At 43.6% G+C, this 22,044-nt stretch overlaps 2 protein-coding genes across 5 annotated transcripts; one reads left to right on the top strand and one right to left on the bottom strand.

Moving 5' to 3' along the window:
- Positions 1-3,194: 3,194 nt before the first annotated feature.
- LOC123498965 lies at positions 3,195-21,764 on the bottom strand. The gene is made up of 5 exons (XM_045246581.1): positions 20,990-21,764; positions 20,619-20,813; positions 20,022-20,158; positions 19,219-19,454; positions 3,195-3,507 (listed from the first exon to the last, which is right to left on the bottom strand). The coding sequence occupies exons 1-4, from the start codon at positions 21,761-21,763 to the stop codon at positions 19,292-19,294; spliced, it is 1,269 nt and encodes a 422-aa protein (XP_045102516.1). The 5' UTR covers position 21,764; the 3' UTR covers positions 3,195-3,507; positions 19,219-19,291.
- On the top strand, positions 3,376-19,194 carry LOC123498963 (proclotting enzyme-like). 4 transcript variants are annotated; one of them, XM_045246571.1, is made up of 13 exons: positions 3,376-3,500; positions 5,680-5,912; positions 13,393-13,428; positions 14,039-14,296; positions 14,719-15,014; positions 15,164-15,337; positions 15,642-15,792; positions 16,051-16,152; positions 16,374-16,551; positions 17,194-17,301; positions 17,612-17,748; positions 18,180-18,340; positions 18,496-19,194. In XM_045246571.1, exons 2-13 carry the CDS (start codon positions 5,762-5,764, stop codon positions 18,658-18,660), a joined length of 1,917 nt encoding a protein of 638 aa, XP_045102506.1. In that variant the 5' UTR covers positions 3,376-3,500; positions 5,680-5,761; the 3' UTR covers positions 18,661-19,194. The 4 variants fall into 4 exon arrangements, with proteins under 4 accessions (XP_045102506.1, XP_045102508.1, XP_045102510.1 ...); XM_045246572.1 differs by having other exon boundaries at positions 3,391-3,516; XM_045246573.1 differs by lacking the exon at positions 13,393-13,428 and having other exon boundaries at positions 3,377-3,500.
- Positions 21,765-22,044: the final 280 nt, after the last annotated feature.

Raw genomic sequence — 22,044 nt, 5'->3', positions numbered from 1 at the left:
AGAGGGTGGTGGGTGAGTGGTCAAGGCCGTGTAGGTATTTCGGGAGGGAAGGAAGGAGGGAGGGAGGGAGGCAAAGGTTACTGGGAGGGTCTGTAACGTCTTTCCTCATGAGGCTGCCCGTTTAGTGTCATGGCAATAGTATGGAGGAAATCTGGTAAGCATAATTTCAGGTTCCCATGGATAAAACATCGCATTACCTGTTCTTATTCTTCACCGTCCCCTACCCTTTGTTCCCACACTACCTCCTCTGCTTCCAAATATGGTACTAAGTGTGTGGCGCGAAAAGAACTGTGCCTGAGAATGATCAAGCTAAAATCTATAATAGAAATATGTTTCATTTTGTTGCTGCGGACATGAACAGAAGAATCAAATTACACCTGCGATATCCGGGAAGTCCAGTGGCCAAGCAAAAGCCAATCTCAAGAAAAAAAATACTGATGAGGAATCGGAATGACAAGTAAGATTTTAACCTGTATGAGGATCTTCGGGAAAAGGGAAACACACACACACACACACACACACACACACACACACACACACACACACACACACACACACACACACACATCCACGCATGACTAAATAACTAACTATAATTAAATATAAATAAATAGATAGAAAGACAGGTATCACAAAATACAATGTTGAATTACGTCTGTGAAACTTGACAGTCACCGTTTCTCCGTAAAATGTCTTTCAGGTTCACAGCGACTTGCGACTTTCTTTTCCTCTCAGTCACTCGCATTATACTGTACTGGTGATACTGCACTTATACCTAAATCAGTTTTATTATATTAATTATTTCTTCTTTTATACTATGAATACCTATCTACAGTATCTATTTATCTATTATTATTATTATTATTATTATTATTACTATCATCATTATTATTTTCATCATTATCACGTCACCATCATCATCCTCATCCTCACTCTTAGCGTGGCGTGACGTCGCAGTGGTCGTCGTGGTCAGCTCAGAAATACTATATATATATAGTACGAGGACCGAAGTTTATGGCCATACGGAAGAGACAAAAGAGCTGCTCTCTTTTTCCCACCGTGCTCCCTGCTCACCGTCTCTCCTGCTCCCTTGCCCTCCTGCTCACCTTGTACACTGCTACCCACGGACCCCAGGCTGAGACCTCGAGTTCCGGAAATAAATGGAAGAACACCAATTTAATTCTGTGTGTGTGTGTGTGTGTGTTTAGGTAGATGAGCCTGTTTCCCTTTTTATTGTTGTTGTTGTTGTTCTAATTGCTGTAATCATCATCATCATCACCACCACCACCATCACTCAAAGACTCAGAAGCGCACAAGTGAACCCCATGGACTTTTCAACATTCTACACATCATCGCGGGAGGTCTGTCAGCCGCGGCTCCTCGGACGCGACTCAGTAAGAACGTGAATCTCAGGTGTGCGGCCAGCTCAGTGACCTTTAACACCGCTTCCCATGCAGGAAAGTCACCCGAAACATGACGTCACTCATGACCTTGAAGGCACTTTGCATGAATGACGCTTGGGAAAGGCCTGAGTTATGCCTGTCATTCGTGCCGTGTTGTTTGTATTTCGTATACTTAGTGACTGTAATGTATGTATACTGACAATGCAGCAAAATGTGAGTGTATTTATTCTATGCGTAGTACACGGTGACCTATAATTTTTTTAGGGTTATGACAAAGGCGGGTGTGGGGTCAACTTCCTTTACCGTCATCTTTCACCTTCTAATAAACTGCCATACATATAAGAAAGAAAACTCCCCTCTAGTCTTTCCATCAGTTCCGCCTCTTATTATCTCTTTGCACACTGTTCCTCTTAAACACACAACAATAACAACAATCACAACAACAACAAACAAACAACAACAGCTCCTATCTCCAGGCTTTCATTCTGCTCCACTTTTCCGTTACATGAGCTTTAACAAAACTCCAATTTACGGTAAAGAAAAATTAATCTCCATCTATCCTACCACTTCTCCTTCCCAGTATCTGCGCGCACGTGTATTTTAATCAAACATCTTCACTCCCCGTCACTTCCCTCTCCAGCCTCCCACGCTCGGGTGAATAATAGCCTTGTCCCACATCACACTTTCCTTCCACAGTCTCACCACCTCCCTTGGATATCGTTCCTCACGTTGTCTCCACCCTTACTTCACCTTTACTTAATACAAATGGCAACACACCAGCGACGCCACAACTCGTTCCACCTGAGGCTCTACGGCTATCTGTGCCCCGCCTCCTTACTTCCTCTGTAGTCTTTTTTTTATGTAGCTCCTTTTTACCGACGTGGTGGTTATGTAAGGTTATTAAAATCCTATTCTCTGCTTATATAACCGAGTTCTAGTGAGTCTTTCTTTTAGTGCAATGTAGAAGTACACAGTAGATTTTATGCGTCAATTAGTGAGCTATTTAGTTAAGTAGTTAGTTAGTTAGTTAGTTAGTTAGTTAGTGTGTGTGTGTGTGTGTGTGTGTGTGTGTGTGTGTGTGTGTGTGTGTGTGTGTGTGTGCACAAAACTCATCACTAACGTCACTTTATGAACTTGCTAAACATAAAGAGCGACGAGAAAACAGTATACCCAATGTGCCGCCTTAACACCTTAGCAGTTTTTAGCACGCTGCAGAAGGTCAGCAGCCAGTGTCGACCCCTGGCGGCGATCTCCGTCTCCTAATCTTGAGTCCTGACCACAGCTTCGTCTTGCACCATCTTTTTTTTTTTTTTTCTCACAGATCTTATACCATTTTTTACTAGTCTGTATACATCAACTCTATAACAAGGCATATATATATATATATATATATATATATATATATATATATATATATATATATATATATATATATATATATATATATATATATATATATATATATATATATATATATATATATATATATATATATATATATATATATATATATATATATATATATATATATATATATATATATATATATATATATATATATATATATATATATATATATATATATATATATATATATATATATATATATATATATATATATATATATATATATATATATATATATATATATATATATATATATATATATATATATATATATATATATATATATATATTCATATTATTTCCTCTATAACTCTGAAAATCAAAGTACTGCTAATCATAATTATGTAATCATCATTTTCATAAAGTATTAACGTAAAATCTAAGGTATTCTACTTTTTTTATTCAATTTTACCTGCTCTTATTATTTTTCCCTGCAGAAGTATCAAATTCGCGGAAAGAAGCCCATGAAGGATTCCCCTGTTATTTTAATCCTAGCTGGCGGACCCTCAAACCGGACGTGGCGGGGAGGAGGGTCACCTGAAGAGCGTCCCCACTGCTGCTGTGGTCCTGTTGCTGTTGCGCCTCAGGTAGTCGAGGGCCGCACCTCTTACCACACGGAGGCTGTCCCTCTCCGCGCGTTAGACTGCACGGCCAAGACATACTTAGACGCCCATCTCACGCATTGCTCCGGTCAGCTCTGAATCAAGTAGAGGATAAAATGAGTGCATGTGATTCAAAAACAAAAAGTGCTATTACTGTTTTTTTTTTTTGGGGGGGAGGGGAGAGGGGAGGAGGGGCTTCATTGTTTCAGTTTTCTGTAATCGTGTGTGATTCACTTGTCTACAGATGCGCCAATCAAAGGAAAGTCAGTGTAATCCAAAGAAAATGTATGTTTCTTAATTTTATCAAGTTGAATGGTGTGCGGCTTTCATTTAAGAAGTTTGCTCCTTATCCACGAAAATAAGTATAGTTCTCGCTGGCACTTGGAGGAAGGCAGGTGTCTGAAAGTGTGCCTCGTGAGAGACATTGGTAATTCCCGAAGCACTGGTGTACGGAGTTTTCTCAGCTTCGTAGCTATGGTTAGGGAGACCCGGCGTTCCGCAAGGAGTGTTCATGACCGGCGTAGTACTGTACCTCCTCCATCCAATCCCGTTTATAATTGACGAAATACACGAGTGAAAAATGTGTGTGTGTGTGTGTGTGTGTGTGTTAGGGGTGAATAGTTACTCGTAGTATGCACAGCTGGAGGGTCAGGGATAAAATACACGTGTGGTGTTTGCGAAACGTTTGCAGTGTCTTCTCAGTTTTTGTTTAAGCACCCGAGTGCCTGCAAGGATAATAATAATAATAAAAAAAAAATGTGTTTGAAGCCTTGGAGCGTTCTCTCGCAGCTTGTGCTTTTCATGAATGGAGAGGATTCGGCTGTATGAGCGCATTCCCGAGAGACACTTCACCTTCCATAGAACAGGAAGTGTTGCAGTCTGATTTCGCTTTTATCGAACCCTTGACCTAATCTACTGTGTGTGTGTGTGTGTGTGTGTGTGTGTGTGTGTGTGTGTGTGTGTGTGTGTGTCAAAAAAAAAAAAAAAAAACCCAGCCCGGCGGAAGGTATATAGCAGTAGGAAACATTCATCGATCTGAAAGTATGTTATCCTTAACCTAGATAATCTGACTGCTTCTTTCTTTTCTTTTTTTTACTGTTTGTTTGTGGTCTGTCAAGGTCCTGCGTTTCCGGCTCGCCCAAGCAAGGAGAGAAGACGAAGCACTGATGACACTAACCGCAAGCTGACCCGTTACTGACCTGCTTTACGGTGGTGAAAAACATCATCAATAAGCAACAAACAAATGTGACCTATACCAATAAGGACTGAAATGCTAAAGGTTATCTACGGGGCTGAACGCTATCTGGATCTCCTTTACTTAAACAAATCAACTAAATACTCTATATTCTGATATCCTTCCGGTGAAAGCATTTGATATCAGAGTTGAGTGGAATCCAAAACTATTACACTGCTTCAAGGACACATGACTCAAACAATTACTCTTTTCACTGACGGCCGTAACGAGGGAGGTTGGGAGAACAGTGAGTCGGGGGACCGTTTCAGCAAATAGCACGGTGTAATCCTCCGCTCTCCTCCCATGGTATGCATCCCCACCGGCTCCTCACATGTGGGTCGTGCGCCGCCGCCCACCCGGCCTAGGAACAGAAGAGCCGAAGAGACCCGAGACGTGCTGCACATACCAAAGATGATTCGTATTTGGTGTGAAACTTGGGAAACTGAATACATATTTTGCCTGCTAGCTGGACCGTAATTTATTATATGCCCTGAAATCAGAATACCGTTTTCCTGTTAATATTTTCAAATGTTGTGTTTTTGTTTCTTTAATTTAAATGCTCCATTATCTTTTGCTTTTACCAAAATGTCATCTTTTTTTACTTTTAACACGAACAAAAGAGATAAAACATGAAGAAGCATATCAGAAGCAACTGTCATATGCGAAAAATGATTTGCGTAACACAAGTACACGCGTGATATAGAAATAGTTAGGTAATGGTAAGATTCTGTGCATGTCCTCAGGAAATTAAGAATATGATAGATGAAAAGACAGGGAAGCACAGTGAGGTTGGGAGGGTAATAGAAGAATAGCAAAATTTCTCTCGTGTAGCAACATCAGCAACACCAATAACTAAACCCTCCCAGTGCATGGTCAACGAACTAACCACATCATATCCCTCGCCATGCCACCTGCATTGTAATAACTCATAAACATACAAGAAGAGAAATGTAATATAGGCTTTGGTTACATAAATATGACAATAAGAAATGAACTCTCCAACTACATCTGATCCAACTCTTCTCTCTTGCAGGTAAATTAAGACGAAAGATAAAAGGAAAGGAGAAATTGGAGGCCCACCACACTCGTTAAGTAGAGCCTGGAGGGTAGCGGCCATGGCTGGGGGACGACGGTGGTGGCGGTGGGGACACGTGGTGGTAGTGGTGGTGGCGGCGGCGATGGTTGTTGGTGTGGTGGGTGACAGTTCCTCAGCCTCTGCCTCGGGCCAAGCGACTCCCGAGCTGGTACGCGTCAAGAGGCAGCAGAGTGAGTAGGAAGCGGCTCTTTTCTGTTATGAGTCACAGAATGGGCCTCCTCTAGCAGCCTCATCACTGTGGATTCATTCTTCACTTCTTTGCACATAGTTTCATATTTTCATGTTCATGTATATTATATCTGATACTTGTGTATTGTTTCATCTTTGCGTATCAGTGTAACTTGTGTTCCTTGTATATGACTGTACAGTAATCAGTACATACGCACACATGAGACGGTATGCAAATGTCTTTATTTTTCTGTATATATGCCTTAAACATATGAGCATTCCATTTGCTTATTGTCTTGTATGAGGAGAGAGCACTGCTACCTCATGCACGCCCCTCATTCATGTCGCTCATGGAAACATTTACACAAAGGCAAAAGATTCCGTCTATTAGCAGAATCGAAGTTATTGCATAGTGGAATCACGTAGCGTAGGAAGGGTGTCAGAATGCGTTACTGTTTGTTATTCTTTTAACATACAATAAAGCTCGAATTACCAGGATGGGGGAAGGAAGAGAAGAGTCCCATTAGCCAGCCAGCGTGAGAGAAAGAGAGACGGTTCCATAAGATAACATAACCAGGCAACCCGTTAGTTATCAACACCGAAATTCCAACCCTCAGACAAGAACCATGAAAACTAAGAGACGCTTCCAGTAATCACATATGCAAAGTCCCTTATTACCCAACCGAAGGGAAATTAACCGTAGCGCTTTACATAAATTTCCCGTATACTAATAGACGACGCAAAAGGAGGGAGAGAGTAGGGTGGCCAGCACACAGCGGGCCCCGAACCTCCTCTTTATCAAAAGATCACTAATCCTCCACTACTGAGCAAGGGCCGTGACTCGAGTCCCAGAACCGTATCCACTTCCTCTGCCGAGCTATCTCAGTGAACTCAAGAGGTTTTGCGATGTAGAAGCCCTTGAGAGAGAGAGAGAGAGAGAGAGAGAGAGAGAGAGAGAGATGTGACGAATATCAGCCATGTGGAAAAATAAGGTCATTAAGAAGGAAGCGATGAAATGTGGAAAAATAAGGTCAAGAATCTCAATTAAGAAGGAAGCGATGAGTTGAGGGTTAGTGGGCAACCTTACTTACAAAAGACAGGGATTTCCAATGACGTCATAACCTTCAGTGAAAGGAGGAGGAGGAGGGTAAAAGGAGGAGGAGGAGGAGGAGGAGGAGGAGGAGGAGGAGGAGGAGGAGGAGGAGGAGGAGGAGGAGGAGGAAGAAAGGGAGGTAGTACAAATGACACGCGACAGATGGAATGATGATAAGAATGTATGGGGGGAGGGAGGAGAAAGGGAAGGGGAATAAATGAAGAGAAGGAAGGAAAATATTGGAGATTTCAGTGAGAATTACGAAGATGCATGAAGGGAATGAGAATGAGGAAGAGGGAAAAGGAGGAGGAGGAGGAGGAGGAGGAGGAGGAGGAGGAGAGGAGATGAATAGGGATAGCATGAAATTAAATGAGAAATCGAAGTTAAGGCCTGACGCAAAAAGTGAGGAAACGAAAGAAGGAAGGAATGAAGGAAGGAAGAAAGAAAGAAACAGAGGAATGACGGTAGAAGAATAAACGGCGTGAAAGAAAGGAGATGAAGACGAAGGGCATAAGTGCAGAGATGTATGAAGAATGAAGGTTTTTATGCATTAATACTCGGTAGGTGGAAGGAAGGACGAAATATAGACAAGTAAAAGAGTAAGAAAAAAAGTGGTTGGGAGGAAATGAAAGAGAATAAGATAATAGGAAGGATAGAAGTAAATAAAAGAGGCGAAGAATAAAAAAATAATAAAGACAAAATGAAAGAAAAATAAGGACGAAGAGAATCATAATAAAAATAAGAAATGGAAGTTTTTAGTAAGTGTGTGCGATGGATAGAAGGAAAGAAGGAAGGAAAGAAGGAAGGAAGGAAGGAAGGAAGGAAGGAAGGAAGGCTGAAGATTAAAAACTAAAGGTAAGGAGAAGGGAAAGAAAGATAAGGAGAAGGATGCAGGAAAGGCAGATGCGATGGTCTGCAAAGGATAATCAATCTTTTATGGATATCTGCCCTAAATGGTTTGAAGGGGAGAGAAAGAGAGAGAGAGAGAGAGAGAGAGAGAGAGAGAGAGAGAGAGAGAGAGAGAGAGAGAGAGGATGGAGGGATCGAGGGAGGCAAGGAAGGGGGAAGGGTTAAAGGGGTGAGAGGTGAAAGGAAGAAATATAGAAATAACAAAGGAAGAATGAATCACAGCGACAGACGTAAAGAATAAAGGGACATAAAAGGAGAGGGGGAAAGAACATATTGATGACGGATGAAGGAAAAAAAAAAAAGCAAGAAGGAACAGGAAGGAGGTGATTGTAGAGAAGAAAATGATGTGAGAGAGAGAGAGAGAGAGAGAGAGAGAGAGAGAGAGAGAGAGAGAGAGAGAGAGAGAGAGAGAGAGACGGCGGCTCCTTTTAAACATATCAGAATAATGAAAAGAAAAACAAAACCAAGAGAATATCAAATAAAGATGTAACACACGAGAAGGCAAGAAAGATAAGATAGAGGGAGGATAAGTAGAAGATGGAAGATGAATGATACCACGAGAGGCAGAGGTGATAGGAGAAGAGGGGGGGTGTGTGATGCGTGGCGGCCCAAACAATACATTGGCGCCTATGCTGATCACGACCTGTTATTATGTAAAGGAAGGGTAGGCGCGTAATTCCTCTGCCAGCGGGGATTCATGGTCTCTCGTATAACATCACACTCCCTTCCGATCGCGCCACGTAAGAGCCAAGGACGTCGTGGTGTCCAGGAAATTAATGTGTTGCATAAGAGGTTTCAGATGAGCAAAGAACATCAGGCAGCCATTCGCACCTCATTGCTGTTTGTTTTGGCGGAGTTGTTGATATAAAACAGTTAGTTATTCGATTGATAGACATGAAACCCACCGGAGTCTATGACATCCCTTCTTGGAGCAGCTGCACCACGTCCCGAGGCCATTTAAATCCGTGAGAACAATGTTGGTAATAATAACAGCTGGGGACACAACACAGCACAGCACAGCCGCGCCGCACCAGACAGTTTTGCAAGTCGGTGTGAACTCAAGCCAAACGAAGTAAACGCACGTGCGCAGAATAGAATAAACAGCCAATAGAGGTGTGCCCATTTGAAGCCTTTTTAAACTCCAATAACGTAGACAACGCTTTCTCAAACGTTTCGGCGTCTTATCTTTACTAGTCTTTGATGTGGGCCGTTCACTGTGCCATGTTCTGGGCCATGCAGATGGGATCTCACAGAGCCCTATATAAAATCCGGGTGAGTGTAGAGCTGTCAGTATCACAGGGCTTGAAGTAAAGTCCAGGAGACAGTCAACACGAGTATTGTTCTTTAACCGGCTACAAGTGACAAACAATCTTGGCTAACACGCGTGTGTGTATCATCTCCTCGGTCTGGGTGCAAACCTTCTGTTGTGGAAATTATTAAGGGGTTTCAAGTGTGATTTCATAATGCAGTGATAGTTTAAAAAGAAATGTGCGTCACTAATGAAAAAAGCTGAAAAACTGACTGAGCAAATCTGTGGTACTTGATAACAATCCTCATTAGAGATACAAATGTTTCGAAATGTCTGCCTGCTACAACAGTCATGAGGCGATAGGAAGGAGCGCCATTCTGTAGCAAATAACAGGAAGACAACAGGATATTCGTTCATCTGTTCTTGAGTTGTCCTTGGTGATACAACACAACCTTGGTGGCAAACCCTGCGAGACCACACGCCAGCTACGCCTCACGGACCGTCATAAGAGCGGCAGGGAGTAACACACTAAAACATTGCCGCTTTAGTGTATTAGTAATGGGAGTAATGAGCCGATGTGACTAGCAATTAAACACACCGCAGCCCCGTATTAGTGACCGGATGGGAATGTTGGCACGCATCATTACCATTACTGTTGCCTTGGCTTCAGGCTGTGGTTGTGTGCTGCACTTCATGGTTTTTAGGGAGAAACCTCTTAGGGATGACCTTGAGGGTGGGCGTTCGTGTTTCTCGGGCAAAACAAAAATAACAGACTCACAATTTCCGCATTGCTTGTGACACCTACAATGATTTACGGTGTCCTGACACTGTGTGGTAATTTCAAGGTGGATTATATTGTTCTTGAGTTTTAAGGAAATTCCTCTCCTTTTTCCCAACAATGATGAAATATGACCTGCCCGAGACACGGCTCACAGGGCTTGCATAGTTCCGCAACGAGGAGGAGGAGGAGGAGGAGGAGGAGGAGGAGGAGGAGGAAGAAGAGGAGGAGGAAAGCCGCTACACTTGATGACAGGCGGCACAACACCTCGCCGAGCACGCTGCCGGCCCAAAGTACTCCCTCTTCCCTTTCCTCCCTTCCTTTCCGCCCCTTCCTCCCTCTACCTCAGACTTCATCAAGGTCCATCAATGCCTCAGTGAACAAAGTCTCTTAAAGGAAAGCCTTAAGAGATCATCTACCGTGTTACAATCCCATAATCGCCTTTACAGAAAAAAAGAAAGAAAAATCTTTGGTTTTGTTGGGTATTGCATGGGAATTAATTAAGCATTTTTTGGAGGTTTTGATCATTCTCATTAGAAAAAAAAGATTCCCTTCGTTGTAATAGGCCTGAAAACTTCCAAAGACACACACACATTAGCCTCATAAGTCTCCATCGTAACACTGTAACACCACAACAGAGAGACTGCCAACTCCGCGACCTTGAACACTCTCACCGGTCTCACCAACAGCGTGAGATTGGTGGACACTCTTACAACCTGGTTCTTGAAATTATTGGTGGTTGGTGGCTGTTCGTGTGACGGTGATTGAACGATGAAGCTTCTTGTCATCTCGTGCCATTGAACTACGGACAAATATCACGCAGACATCAAAGTTTTCAGAAATGCGGGAGTCTGACAGCTGATGTATCTTGGAAACCCATGTCATCCTGCTCGTGCGTGGTGAATGAACAAGCATAATGCAATAACAGCGTTAATTCGAATTCATCCACGTCTTCGTATTTAATTATGAATGCAACTGTGTTTAAGCGTTTCTAAAATGAGGAATTAAAGAGAGAAAGTGTACCGCAGGGAAAGGCACGGAATGGCACCCCACGGTCATAGGGTGAAGAGATGATCCGGGGTGTTGTGAGTAAGCCCATCAGAAACACGAATGACGCAATCTTCACACAGCCTAGCGACATTTACGACCATGCAGTAGCATCAACACTCAGGTGCATGGACAAAATCATTTCTTAAAAAGGCCACGAAAGTAAAACACATGGAAGTTGCCAATCACATAAAAGAGAACAGTGAAGTCTTTCCCCCTCCGGACCAGTAACTCTCCTTACCTCGTGAAGCATTGGGACCAAGGAGTAAATGACAGGACAGTAATCTTCCACGCCAGAAGACACACACACACACACACACACACACACACACACAGTAACAGACCTTCTCAGCTCCAGGAATACACGATCACATTATTACTTTGTCTTGAAAGAATGAATGATGTAAATAATATTTTTTTTTTTTACCATTTCAAAAAAAAATTGTATTTCAGAGCAAAGATAAATCTTTTCTATCACCAAATCTATTAAAGCAAGACCGTTTTAGCTCAACCATATAGTTTATATTCTCAAGTTTACCGTTTTAGAAAAGACTGCGCAGACTTGAGTGTGACGAGCATGCAAGTGTAAAACAACGATGATGGATTGGATGTGCAGCGTTGAGCAGTGATTGGGTCTGCGCCTTGCTGCTTGTTCTCTCCGTGACTGCCGTGAATTGTCCTCGAGTCGAAGAGAGTAACGTGCTGAGAGTTTAGACTTTAGAGTATTATTTCGCCAAACACCACTGACAGCTAAAGGAGGGAATAATGGAGTAGCTCAAATTTTCTATGCCCTTTGTATTCTGACACTAAATTATCTAGGGTTACTCACTTAAAGCTGCAGGAGTGTCATTAGCAGTCTTGGGATTATACTTGCTTCGGTTCACATGCGATTACATGGAGCCGAGTTTACGCTCAAGTGCCGATGCTTGAATAGATTATTGGGGGGATAGACTAAGAAAATATATATGCTACGTACTTGCAGGTTTGAAGAAAAACTAAAATATCTAATCATTCTCAACTTAAATTCTCTATATTCCTCGCAATTGACAAGGCACAATCACCTTTACGATTTTCTGAATTGTTGATCATTTAGTAGTAATTTAATCGACAGGGCTTTTCAGGCATTAGAAATTTGAAAACATCTCGATGGGTCTTACTCGTGTTTACAGTATGTTACCATATGAGGCATATGAATGGATCACCGGACACTATTACTAAAAACAAAACGAAACAGTGTCTAAGGAACAGTCCATTATAGCAAAAAACCTTAGTAACTTCCTGGAATGCTTTACAAAAACTGGAACACACACACACACACACACACACACACACACACACACACACACACACACATTCCCAAGCTGGCGTGATGGAGTGCTGGGTGCAATGGACGCATCTCTGAGTAGGTACTATAGGAGGATACGCACACACATACGTACGGACACATAACCAGTTTGGCTGAGGTAGGCGGCGGGCGAGATAATTGATGTGGCCGCGGAGCTCACGATGACTGTAGATAACTTGGGTGGTGATGGTACTCGCACCTTGCCCTTCCTTGTAGTACTTCTTTCCTCCCTCCAGGCCGGGAAGACCCATGTATACAAAATGGCTTTCTAGGGTTGAATAATGTACGCTTGCTGTTACAAGTTACCTATTTCAACATTGTGTTTTTTGTTTCGGTATATTCTATGTTTGTATGTTTATTTATTTACTTCTTCGTGTGTCTGTTTCTCCGAAGTTCGTAGTGGACAAGGAGGGATGCAGGGTGAAGGATATGGGAAGAATAATAAAAGTCATCTATCGACTGTCATTGCCCCGTGACGAGGTTCCCCATCACAGTTACACACAATGGACTGATTTCCTTTTGTCTCCACGCAGTCGCATCACCGGGGAATGCCGACCTTCCTTCTTCCCACACAAGGAGTAGTCCACCCCACCGATATGTGCAAAGAGTAATAAAGCTGACGTCACTTGGTGGGAAAACCCTGCATGCCTTGGTTAGTGCTGGGCGGCACACACAGCTGGCACCATGACTGATCATCGCCGCATCCTTCGTAGATTTATGTTTTTTACTGACAATAGAGGCAAAGAAATAGCGATTGATGAAGGGTTACTGTCAAAAAAAAAAAAAAAAAAAAAAAAAAAAAAACTAACCATACCGGAAGGAAGAAGATAATTGAAGTACGTATCTGTAAAAGAAGACAAACAAAACAAAAACACACAATCACAACTCCATAAGTATGTAAAATACTATTAAAAGTTCCAATACTCATAACACGGTGAAACATTACTACTGAACGCTGAGTCTGTAGTGGTACGTCTTATCATCACTTGTCAGCTACATCACGTCATTACCGCCGCTCCCCGCACCATGATACTAATCTTCCTTGTCATCCATTCCCGCAGACCGCTTCGGGTTGCCGCAGCTACAGTTTGGCAACGGTAATGATGGCGTGAGTGCATGTGTCTACTGTGTGGGCTTACTACTCTTGTCGCGCTGCTTGACTCATCCAGACACACACACACACACACACACACACACACACACACACACACACACACACACACACACAAATCTGATCAATATTGTGCATGCCAGATGAAGATATGAGGGTTTCAACAATACACAGCTGCAGCTTCTTGCATATCGCTCTCTGGCGACGCGGGTTTTAAAGAGAAAGGAAGGAAAGCTTTGCATGTCAATCATGGTGGCGTTTCATTCGCTATGACTCATGGTAAGTGTGTTAAGAGTGGATTATTCAAGAAAATTCTTTCATTATATTCTAAACTGTTTTTGGGACACCAATATTTTCAACTGACGAGATTGTTTCTCTTCATACGAGTAATAACTTTCACATATCAACTAATGGAATTATATATTTGAGAGTGCCTTGCAAAACGTTATTTAAATTTAATGTGAGACCTACAACAATATTTCAGATCTAAATTTTTAACTTGAAGCTGAGCCTTGAGTCTCCTTCAGTTCTAAGTTTTCAAAACTCTCCTGCGAGGACCACCGCTGCGCCCACAAATACTGTTCTTGCCCCCACAGTTCAGTTTGGCTTTGATGGCCGCCAGGGTAATCTTGGATCCTTCATCAGCTCTCTTCTCGGAGGGGGCAGGAATCCTAACCAAGGAAACCAAGGGAACCAAGGGAACCAAGGTAACCAAGGTAACCAAGGGAACCAAGGTAACCAAGGGAACCAAGGGAACCGTCCAGGCAACTTTACCATCAACTTAGGCGGGCTGCCCATCAACGTTGTCGGTGGTCAGAACGGTGGCGTCGGGATCTCCTTCGGCCAGCAAGGCGGTGAGGCTTCCTGCTACTAGTTCACTTCAGTTGATGGTCGCGAATGAAGGTTTTGCAACGGCATTCCGTGACACTTCGCTTCTCATTGTCCGGATCTTGTTTTTTCTTTCACTTACTGACCAAAATTCATAATTTGTATTCTTCTTTTGTTTCTTCAGTGTATCAATTTTCAAACAAGTATCCTCCAATACTGTCCTCGTGTGTTTTCATGGTTGGTGCATTGTTCCACTTCTCACTCTTGTCTTCTTGGATGGGTCGCAGCCAAAATTAACGTTTCTAAAATGACCGGTTCATCTTGCAACATAGAAATGTGTTCAACTTTTCGTTAGATAGTGTGTGAGAACCAAAATGGTTCCTCTCGAACACTTTTGGTTTGTGGGTGAAACGCATGGCCTTAACCTTACAACTCCCTATTCCTGCAGGATGCGGCGCTAACAATGGCGGCTGCCAGCACGAGTGTCGCTTTAATCGGCGAGGTGTTCGCTGCAGGTGCCGGGATGGTTTCAGGCTCAACCAAGATCGAAGAACGTGTCGTGACGTGAACGAGTGTCGAAGGAACAACGGCGGCTGTAGTGACCAGTGCACCAACACGGAAGGTTCCTTCATCTGCAGCTGCTTGCAAGGGCAGCTGCAGGCCGATCAACTTACCTGTTCCTCAGACTCCGACGAGAACCTGCAGGAACAGACATGTTCTTTCAACAACGGAGGCTGCCAACAGGTAGGCTGTTGTAGCCTCGCATCGCTTTAGCATACAGTGAATGAGCCACACTCAGAACATTCAGTGTATCCTTTTAAATGTGGGCATCCTTTACTGTGGATTTGTAGCCATCATACGAATTGATAACAATTTTCTTTCTTGTGGACCAGTTCTGCTCACAGACGCAGCAGGGAGTGGTTTGCTTCTGCCAGAATGGATTTGTCCTGGGACCAGACAAGACCTCCTGTCAGCGAGCGGATGCATGCAGCAATAACAATGGCGGCTGTGAGGACATTTGCACCAGCACGCCGCGGGGCCCTGCCTGCTCGTGCAAGCCAGGCAAGGTATTATGTCAAATCACTTTTCTTTACTTTTTAATCTTTAATGACGTGTGTTCATTAGTATCAGTTTTGTAATTAACAATGACTTACTGTTTGTGGAAGGATTTTATGATGAAAAGAATCTGAAAAAGTGCATGAATAGTGAAAAAATCTAATATGATCAAAGCACTTCACATCACGTGGTTAATCAAGTGAACACATGTATCACTGGTTATGAAATTAAATAACTAATCACAAAGTTAGTGTATGACATTCAGTTCCATAGTAGCAGAGTAAGTCACACTCACCACACCTACGCTTTCCGTAGTTTTTGCGGCGTGACGGACGGACATGCCAGGACGTGGACGAATGTAGTTTTAACCGCGGCGGGTGTATGCACTTCTGCATCAACACAGACGGTTCATTCAGGTGCGAGTGCCAGAACGGTTTCGAGCTGGTCAACGGACAGTTTTGCAGACGTGAGTTACTTCTCTAGTGTCGTGTAAGGATCACTAGTCTTATTTTAAGCATTCCCAGCGTCCAGGTATTAGTGTCTCCTCACTTGCTGAAGAAACACAAAGGTTTCTGTAAAGGCTTACCACATCGAGGCACCATTATGTCTGCTATCATTTTGTTAATATGCACACATTCACCCTTCAGCATATATCACAGCAGCGGCAGGTGGGCCTGTAATTATTTTACTGAACCTGATCATTACCATCGTCTTCCCTTTACAGCCGCACAACAGACGCCGCCACCCACCACCCGTCCACCACCCACCACACCACGCCCAACGCCACCAACGCTGCCGACATCTGCACCAATCATCGACAGCAGAGGTTCGTTCTTCATGATCTGAGTTGGATCTTTCAACTGCACACCAACACTTCCAAAACAATAAGAAAAGCCATTAATGTCATTAGTTCAGTTTACATGATTCAGGGAAAGAAAAAAAGGCCCGGGTGAGGCCGACATCTTGCTTGCTAATGAAGCTAATTTAAGAAAACAATCGAATTGATTTAAGCTCCCACCTTCTTCTAACTGCTCTTGTTTCTTACAGGGTGTGGTGTTAACTCCAAGAAGTCACTCTTCAATCGAATCGTGGGCGGGAAGCCAGCAGACCCGAAGGACTGGCCATGGATGGCTGCTCTGTTGAGGCGGGACCGCAACATTCAGTACTGTGGTGGCACACTCATCACCAGCCAGCACGTGCTCACCGCCGCACACTGTCTCAAGCCGTGAGTACCGCCGCACGCCACACACTCACGTTGTCCTACATCACCACTTTTTTCATTGTGTCGGACTAGTGCTTGGTATGGTAAAACTAAACGAATCTTTACCAAGACGAAGAATGTTGAGAGTAATTAATAACTGTATTAAAGAGGTGGACAGCATAAGAGTGAAAGAAAGTAGGAAGTCCTGTGCCGTGGTCTCTCTGCAGAAGACTTTCTATCTTCTTTCATCCCTATTCTGTCTACTTTTCAAATGCAAGAGTTAGTCAGTATTCTCATTCAATTGTCCCTTTCTCTGGTACTCTGCATCTCCAAGCCTACTTCTGTATTTCCACCATTCCATGACTTAAACCATTTTAAGAGGGAGGTTTCAAGACACTTATCCTCCAATATTAGAGTATCCCAGTTTGACTTCACTTCGAGTACTGGCACTCAAAAGTGCCTTTTACAGTTCCATTGCCCTTGGCCAGTGGACATCTTACATAAAAAAGTAATGTTATTTTCTGGTAATGTAAAAATAGAAGAATATTAACATTGCTTTCACCTGTAAAATAACGTGAAAACTGACACTTAAATACCTCCGTCACTTAGCTTGTAGCTTTCTTCTAGACTGTAGTTGGTCACCATTACGTTCACCTTGCTCCACAGGTTCAGTGCTTCAGAAATCCAAGTGCGCCTGGGCGAATACACCTTTGATAATCCCACTGACGGTGCACACGTGGACTTTGACGTGGTGGAAGTCCGAATGCACGAGAGGTGAGTGCTTTGTGTACTGGTTGGCAACTCAGCGTGAGGCATCGTGCATATTTTCTACATACTATCGTACTTGAAATTACTTAAATGGAAATGTTATTTCTTTTTATTAATTTTGAACTCCCAATAGATTAGCGTTCAGAGATTTTTATTAAAATCCAAATATAAACTACAACACAATATTTGTATGTATTAATTCATATAAACTATAAGTATAGAGGGCAGATATTCTTCCTTTTTAACATTTTATCAATATAGGCACAAGAAAACAGTGACTAATCCGCACCAATTACTTTCTCTTCCCTCCTCACAGCTACAACTCAGACTCTCAAGAAAACGACATCTCTGTGCTGAAGCTGGACAGACCGACGACCTTCAACGACATCATCTTGCCGGCGTGTCTGCCTCCGCCAGGTGTTTTTTACGAGGGGCGAAGCGGCTACGTAACAGGTGAGTGGGTGAGGAAATGGGAGAGAGGGAGATGGAAAAGAGAGGAAATATAGGATGACAGCGGACTTGGAAGGAATGGTGGAGGAAACGGATTAAGCAGAAATAATGAGGGAGAGTTATTGAAGGAGATACAATAAGAGAGGGTGGTGGTGGAAGGCATATTCTACATATTGCACGCATTTCATATTTTCAGAATCACGAAATACAGGTATAGTGAGTCATATATAGAAATCATAGCATGTCAAGAGATCTCAGAAGAATGGCGAAGGTTCTGGAATTGTTAAGTTTTAATATCCTATAGGTGCAGTGCAAGTAAGACTTATAACATTTAAGTCTTAAGACATAGTGACAGGTCAACAAGGTAGGGTGGATGGCTCAGGGATTGTATATCACATATAAGTTGCTCTTATAATAAGTTCATCTTTCGTCAGGTTGGGGAACCATCCACTTCGGCGGCCCCGTCAGCTCGGTGCTTCAGGAGGTAGTGGTGCCCGTCTGGTCCCGCCAGGACTGCTCGAATGCTTATCCTGGGAAGGTGTTCCCTGGCATGATGTGCGCTGGACTCAAGACTGGCGGCAAGGACTCGTGCCAGGTGAGTGATAGAGCAGAAAAAAGACAGGAGGTATTTTATCGTATCTAGAAACAGTGTGCCTAAAGGTGGCAACGATCTAAACTAGGCCGTTTTTGTCTCACATTAAGGATAAAATGTTTCTATAACGTATAGTGACTATGGTTGCCTTCCTGCAGGGTGACTCTGGGGGCCCCTACCAAATCCAGGATACGAAGACTCGGCGGTGGTACGTGGCCGGCGTGGTGTCATGGGGTATCCAGTGCGCTCAGCCTGAGAACCCGGGCGTGTATACCGAGGTGGCGCAGTACATTGACTGGATCAAGGCTAACGCTGTGTTCTAGCCCGCAAGCCACCAGCGGGAGACGGAAACATTGCAACAAATAATAAGATAGAAAATGAAAACTGAATCACTAAAGATCAGTCAGTTAAGAGTAATCTGAACATAAATATCGATTATCAATAGACAATGAATGAGATGTAATAGATTTGTTGACACTATGTTGAATAATCTTATGAAAATAATGATTTATCAGGCAATAATATTATCAGGAACTGACAGGCATAGACTCTTCTAAACTATGAGCGTGTGTATGCACACACACACACACACACACACACACACACACACACACACACACACACACACACACACACACACACACACACACACACACACACACAAACAGCCAGTGATCTTTGTTATTAACCAGTGAAGTGCATTACATAATGACATGGGTGTCTGGAGTAGTTGATGCATCATATCAGTGTCAACACAGCGCCTCCACTCAGGACTGCTTTCCTTTGTACTCACATACATAAGGACTGTTGAAATTTCTGTTGTACGTTGTTTATATTCAATAAATAAGATATATTTACATGTTGTAGTCTCTCATCCCCACCTGCCGAGGCACAGCGAAGCGACAGCTGGTGAGGCTGCAACCACCTGGAGAAGCAGTGTATAGTGCGGCAGCGCTACGACCAGGTCTCGTTGGAGTAGAAGCAGTGGCTGTAGGAGATGGTGGGCCCGTACTTGTTTCTACTGAAGGAGTAACTGCTCCGCTCACAGAACTGAAGCAGCACCACCACGTAAGTCAACATCACGCCTGACAGCTTCACATAGGTGCGGGCCGACAGGCTGCGAAGGAAAGAATATATAGCGACACTTTAGGATCTCGTTATCAACTGTTGTTATTCAGCCATAGAGAACTAAGAACACATCTCCTCTGACATATGTGCGGCCGTGACATTCCACACACCGCATACACATCCTCTTGCTCAAGGAAGAAAGTTGATTCCCGCACATTTTTATAAAACCTTTGCGATTTGAGTGACCGTAAAATTCAGCTTTCCAAGTGACAGTGTGTGCATGTGTGTGTGTTTAAAAGATCGAAGCTTTTCTGCTCATTATATTAAGAAATATTCAAAGATAAACTAATTGCTATACTGGATTCGTACACAGTAATTGAAAGTTCACTCTTTTAAATTACCTCTCCAGTTTTTTTGGTAGTGTGTGTGTGTGTGTGTGTGTGTGTGTGTGTGTGTGTGTGTGTGTGTGTGTGTGTGTGTGTGTGTGTGTGTGTGTGTGTGTGTGTGTGTGTGTGTGTGTGTGTGTGTGTGTGTGTGTGTGTGTGTGTGTGTGTGTGTGTGTGTGTGTGTGTGTGTGTGGGGTGGGGTGGTCGGGGGTTGGGGAGGATAGCCTTACTTTTCCATGCCCCAGTTCTTGACAGCGAGTGGCGTGGCACTCAAACGAGTGGCCAGTTCGGAGAGGACCTCACAAGAAGGCGTCCCCAGCCCGGCCTCATATGCTGCTTCCCTCACGGCTGCCAGAAGGTTCTCCCCCTGCCAGGTACCATAACAAGTCATTCTCTCTGTCCCTCTCCTCACCTTCCCTAGCTTCTCCCCTCAACAGGAACCTAAGGTGGTTGCTTCTATTACTGATGGTGGAGATATGTTAATTATTCTTCATGATGAACCCCTTAACAACAGCATCTTCACTATAATGTGAACTTAACTCGAACGTCTATGATTTTGTTAATATGTTTAGTCACGGTGCTCATGTAACGGAATAGGGATAAAAGGCATCCAATAGCACGGAAAGGAAAACGAAAGGAAGAAAGCTAGGAAGGAAAATAGGAAGAAAAGAAGGAAGGAAGGATGTGTGGACAGATGGAAGGAGGAAGGAACTGCTGAATGAATGAATGAATGAATGAAAGAAGGAAGAGAGGTAAAGAAGATGATAAAAGGTGAAAGAAGAAGAAAAAAAAAAGATTATGAGAAAGTGGGTGATTCCAGCACTCACCGCACAAATGACACTCTGGCCGACATCGCACAGGTGGTAGAAGCGCGCCAGCACCTCTGTGAGTGGCAGCACGATCAACACCACCATTTTGGAGCAGTCCCCTCTGAAGTCCTCTATCGCCCAGAAGATGAACGTGAAGGACAGTGAGTTGACCAGCAGCCCGACCAACCGCAAGTGTACACGTACGCTGAACATCTGCGGGACCCAAGCTGTAACTCATGTGGCGCTTAATAGGCATAATTAAGACCTGTCATGTTTGTGATGTTAATACCCTCAAAAATTGAATATATTAATATCCAATGCACTGTTTAGCTTATCATGAAAACTGAGGCCTTCCAATGACTGATCGTTGGCTGACAGCGTTAACTCACTTTGTTGAACATTTTGAAGAGCTCCGCCATGTGGTGCCAGTCACTCATCACTCGCTGAGCGCCGTCCAGTGTCCACACTTCGCGCCTCTCCACCTCCTCGGCCAACGTGACAACGGCCTGATGAAGCACTTTGACTATGCTGCCCATGTAGCAGTCCAGCGCGGCGGGCACAAGACTTACTGCCACGATGGAGGGAGTGAATAGGAATTTCTGCCAACCTACGAACAAGAGCAATGAACATGATGCGATCATCAGAGGGAAGATTAAGGTCCACATCACCCACAGGAAGATGCAGCCGAACACAGGCACCTTCAAGCTGCCCGCAGCCTCCATGAACTTGACCATGTCGTGTCTGTAGCGAGCGACTTGGATGTAGGAGTATACGCTGTAGAAGAACCCATAAATGTAAGGGAGTATCAACACCTTGTACCAGAAGTGTGGGCTTAGGAACAGGGATGCAACGGCCGGTGGGATGGACAGGAGGCACACCAGGCCCAGCACCGCGAAGGACGCCACCGCCCACCGGCAGATAGCAAAGGCGCCGTCCTGGCCGCGGCGCACGAGATGGAGGCCCAAGATGTTGGATAATGTCAAGTAATATTTCAGCATATTTTCTAAAGTTTGCACCTGCTCACCGCGCTGTTTGGAATAACACTCTTGCACACTGATTCTAATTATGTTCTTGATCTTGTGAAGCTTACCTTTCCTCTCATTTTTCTGAGAATTCATCTCCAAGTGCGGTGATTCAGATATTGTTTTTGCAGAGGAAGTCATGACTTTTCGGTAATGGAGTTTGCCTGTCTACGCCACGACAGGTACTATCATCAGACTGGTTACTAGACCCTTTCTGCTGGGGACGCATCACAGGCACATAAACAAACGCCTCGTTCCTGAGAGCTCCACAAACATTCCTCTCATTTTCAGTATACACATGGAACGAGGTTTATGGTGAGTCATGGAGCTGAAGTGTATAGCATGTCATGATGAGACCTAGGTCAAACAATGTCTCAGTGTTGTTAAGACAAGTTCAAATATTTTATTTTCAGTGCAACTTG

Source organism: Portunus trituberculatus, chromosome 48, assembly GCF_017591435.1.
Source record: "Portunus trituberculatus isolate SZX2019 chromosome 48, ASM1759143v1, whole genome shotgun sequence".
Taxonomy (NCBI): domain Eukaryota; kingdom Metazoa; phylum Arthropoda; class Malacostraca; order Decapoda; family Portunidae; genus Portunus; species Portunus trituberculatus.
Note: the sequence above shows the minus strand (reverse complement) of the source record. Positions and strands in the feature narration are given on the sequence as shown.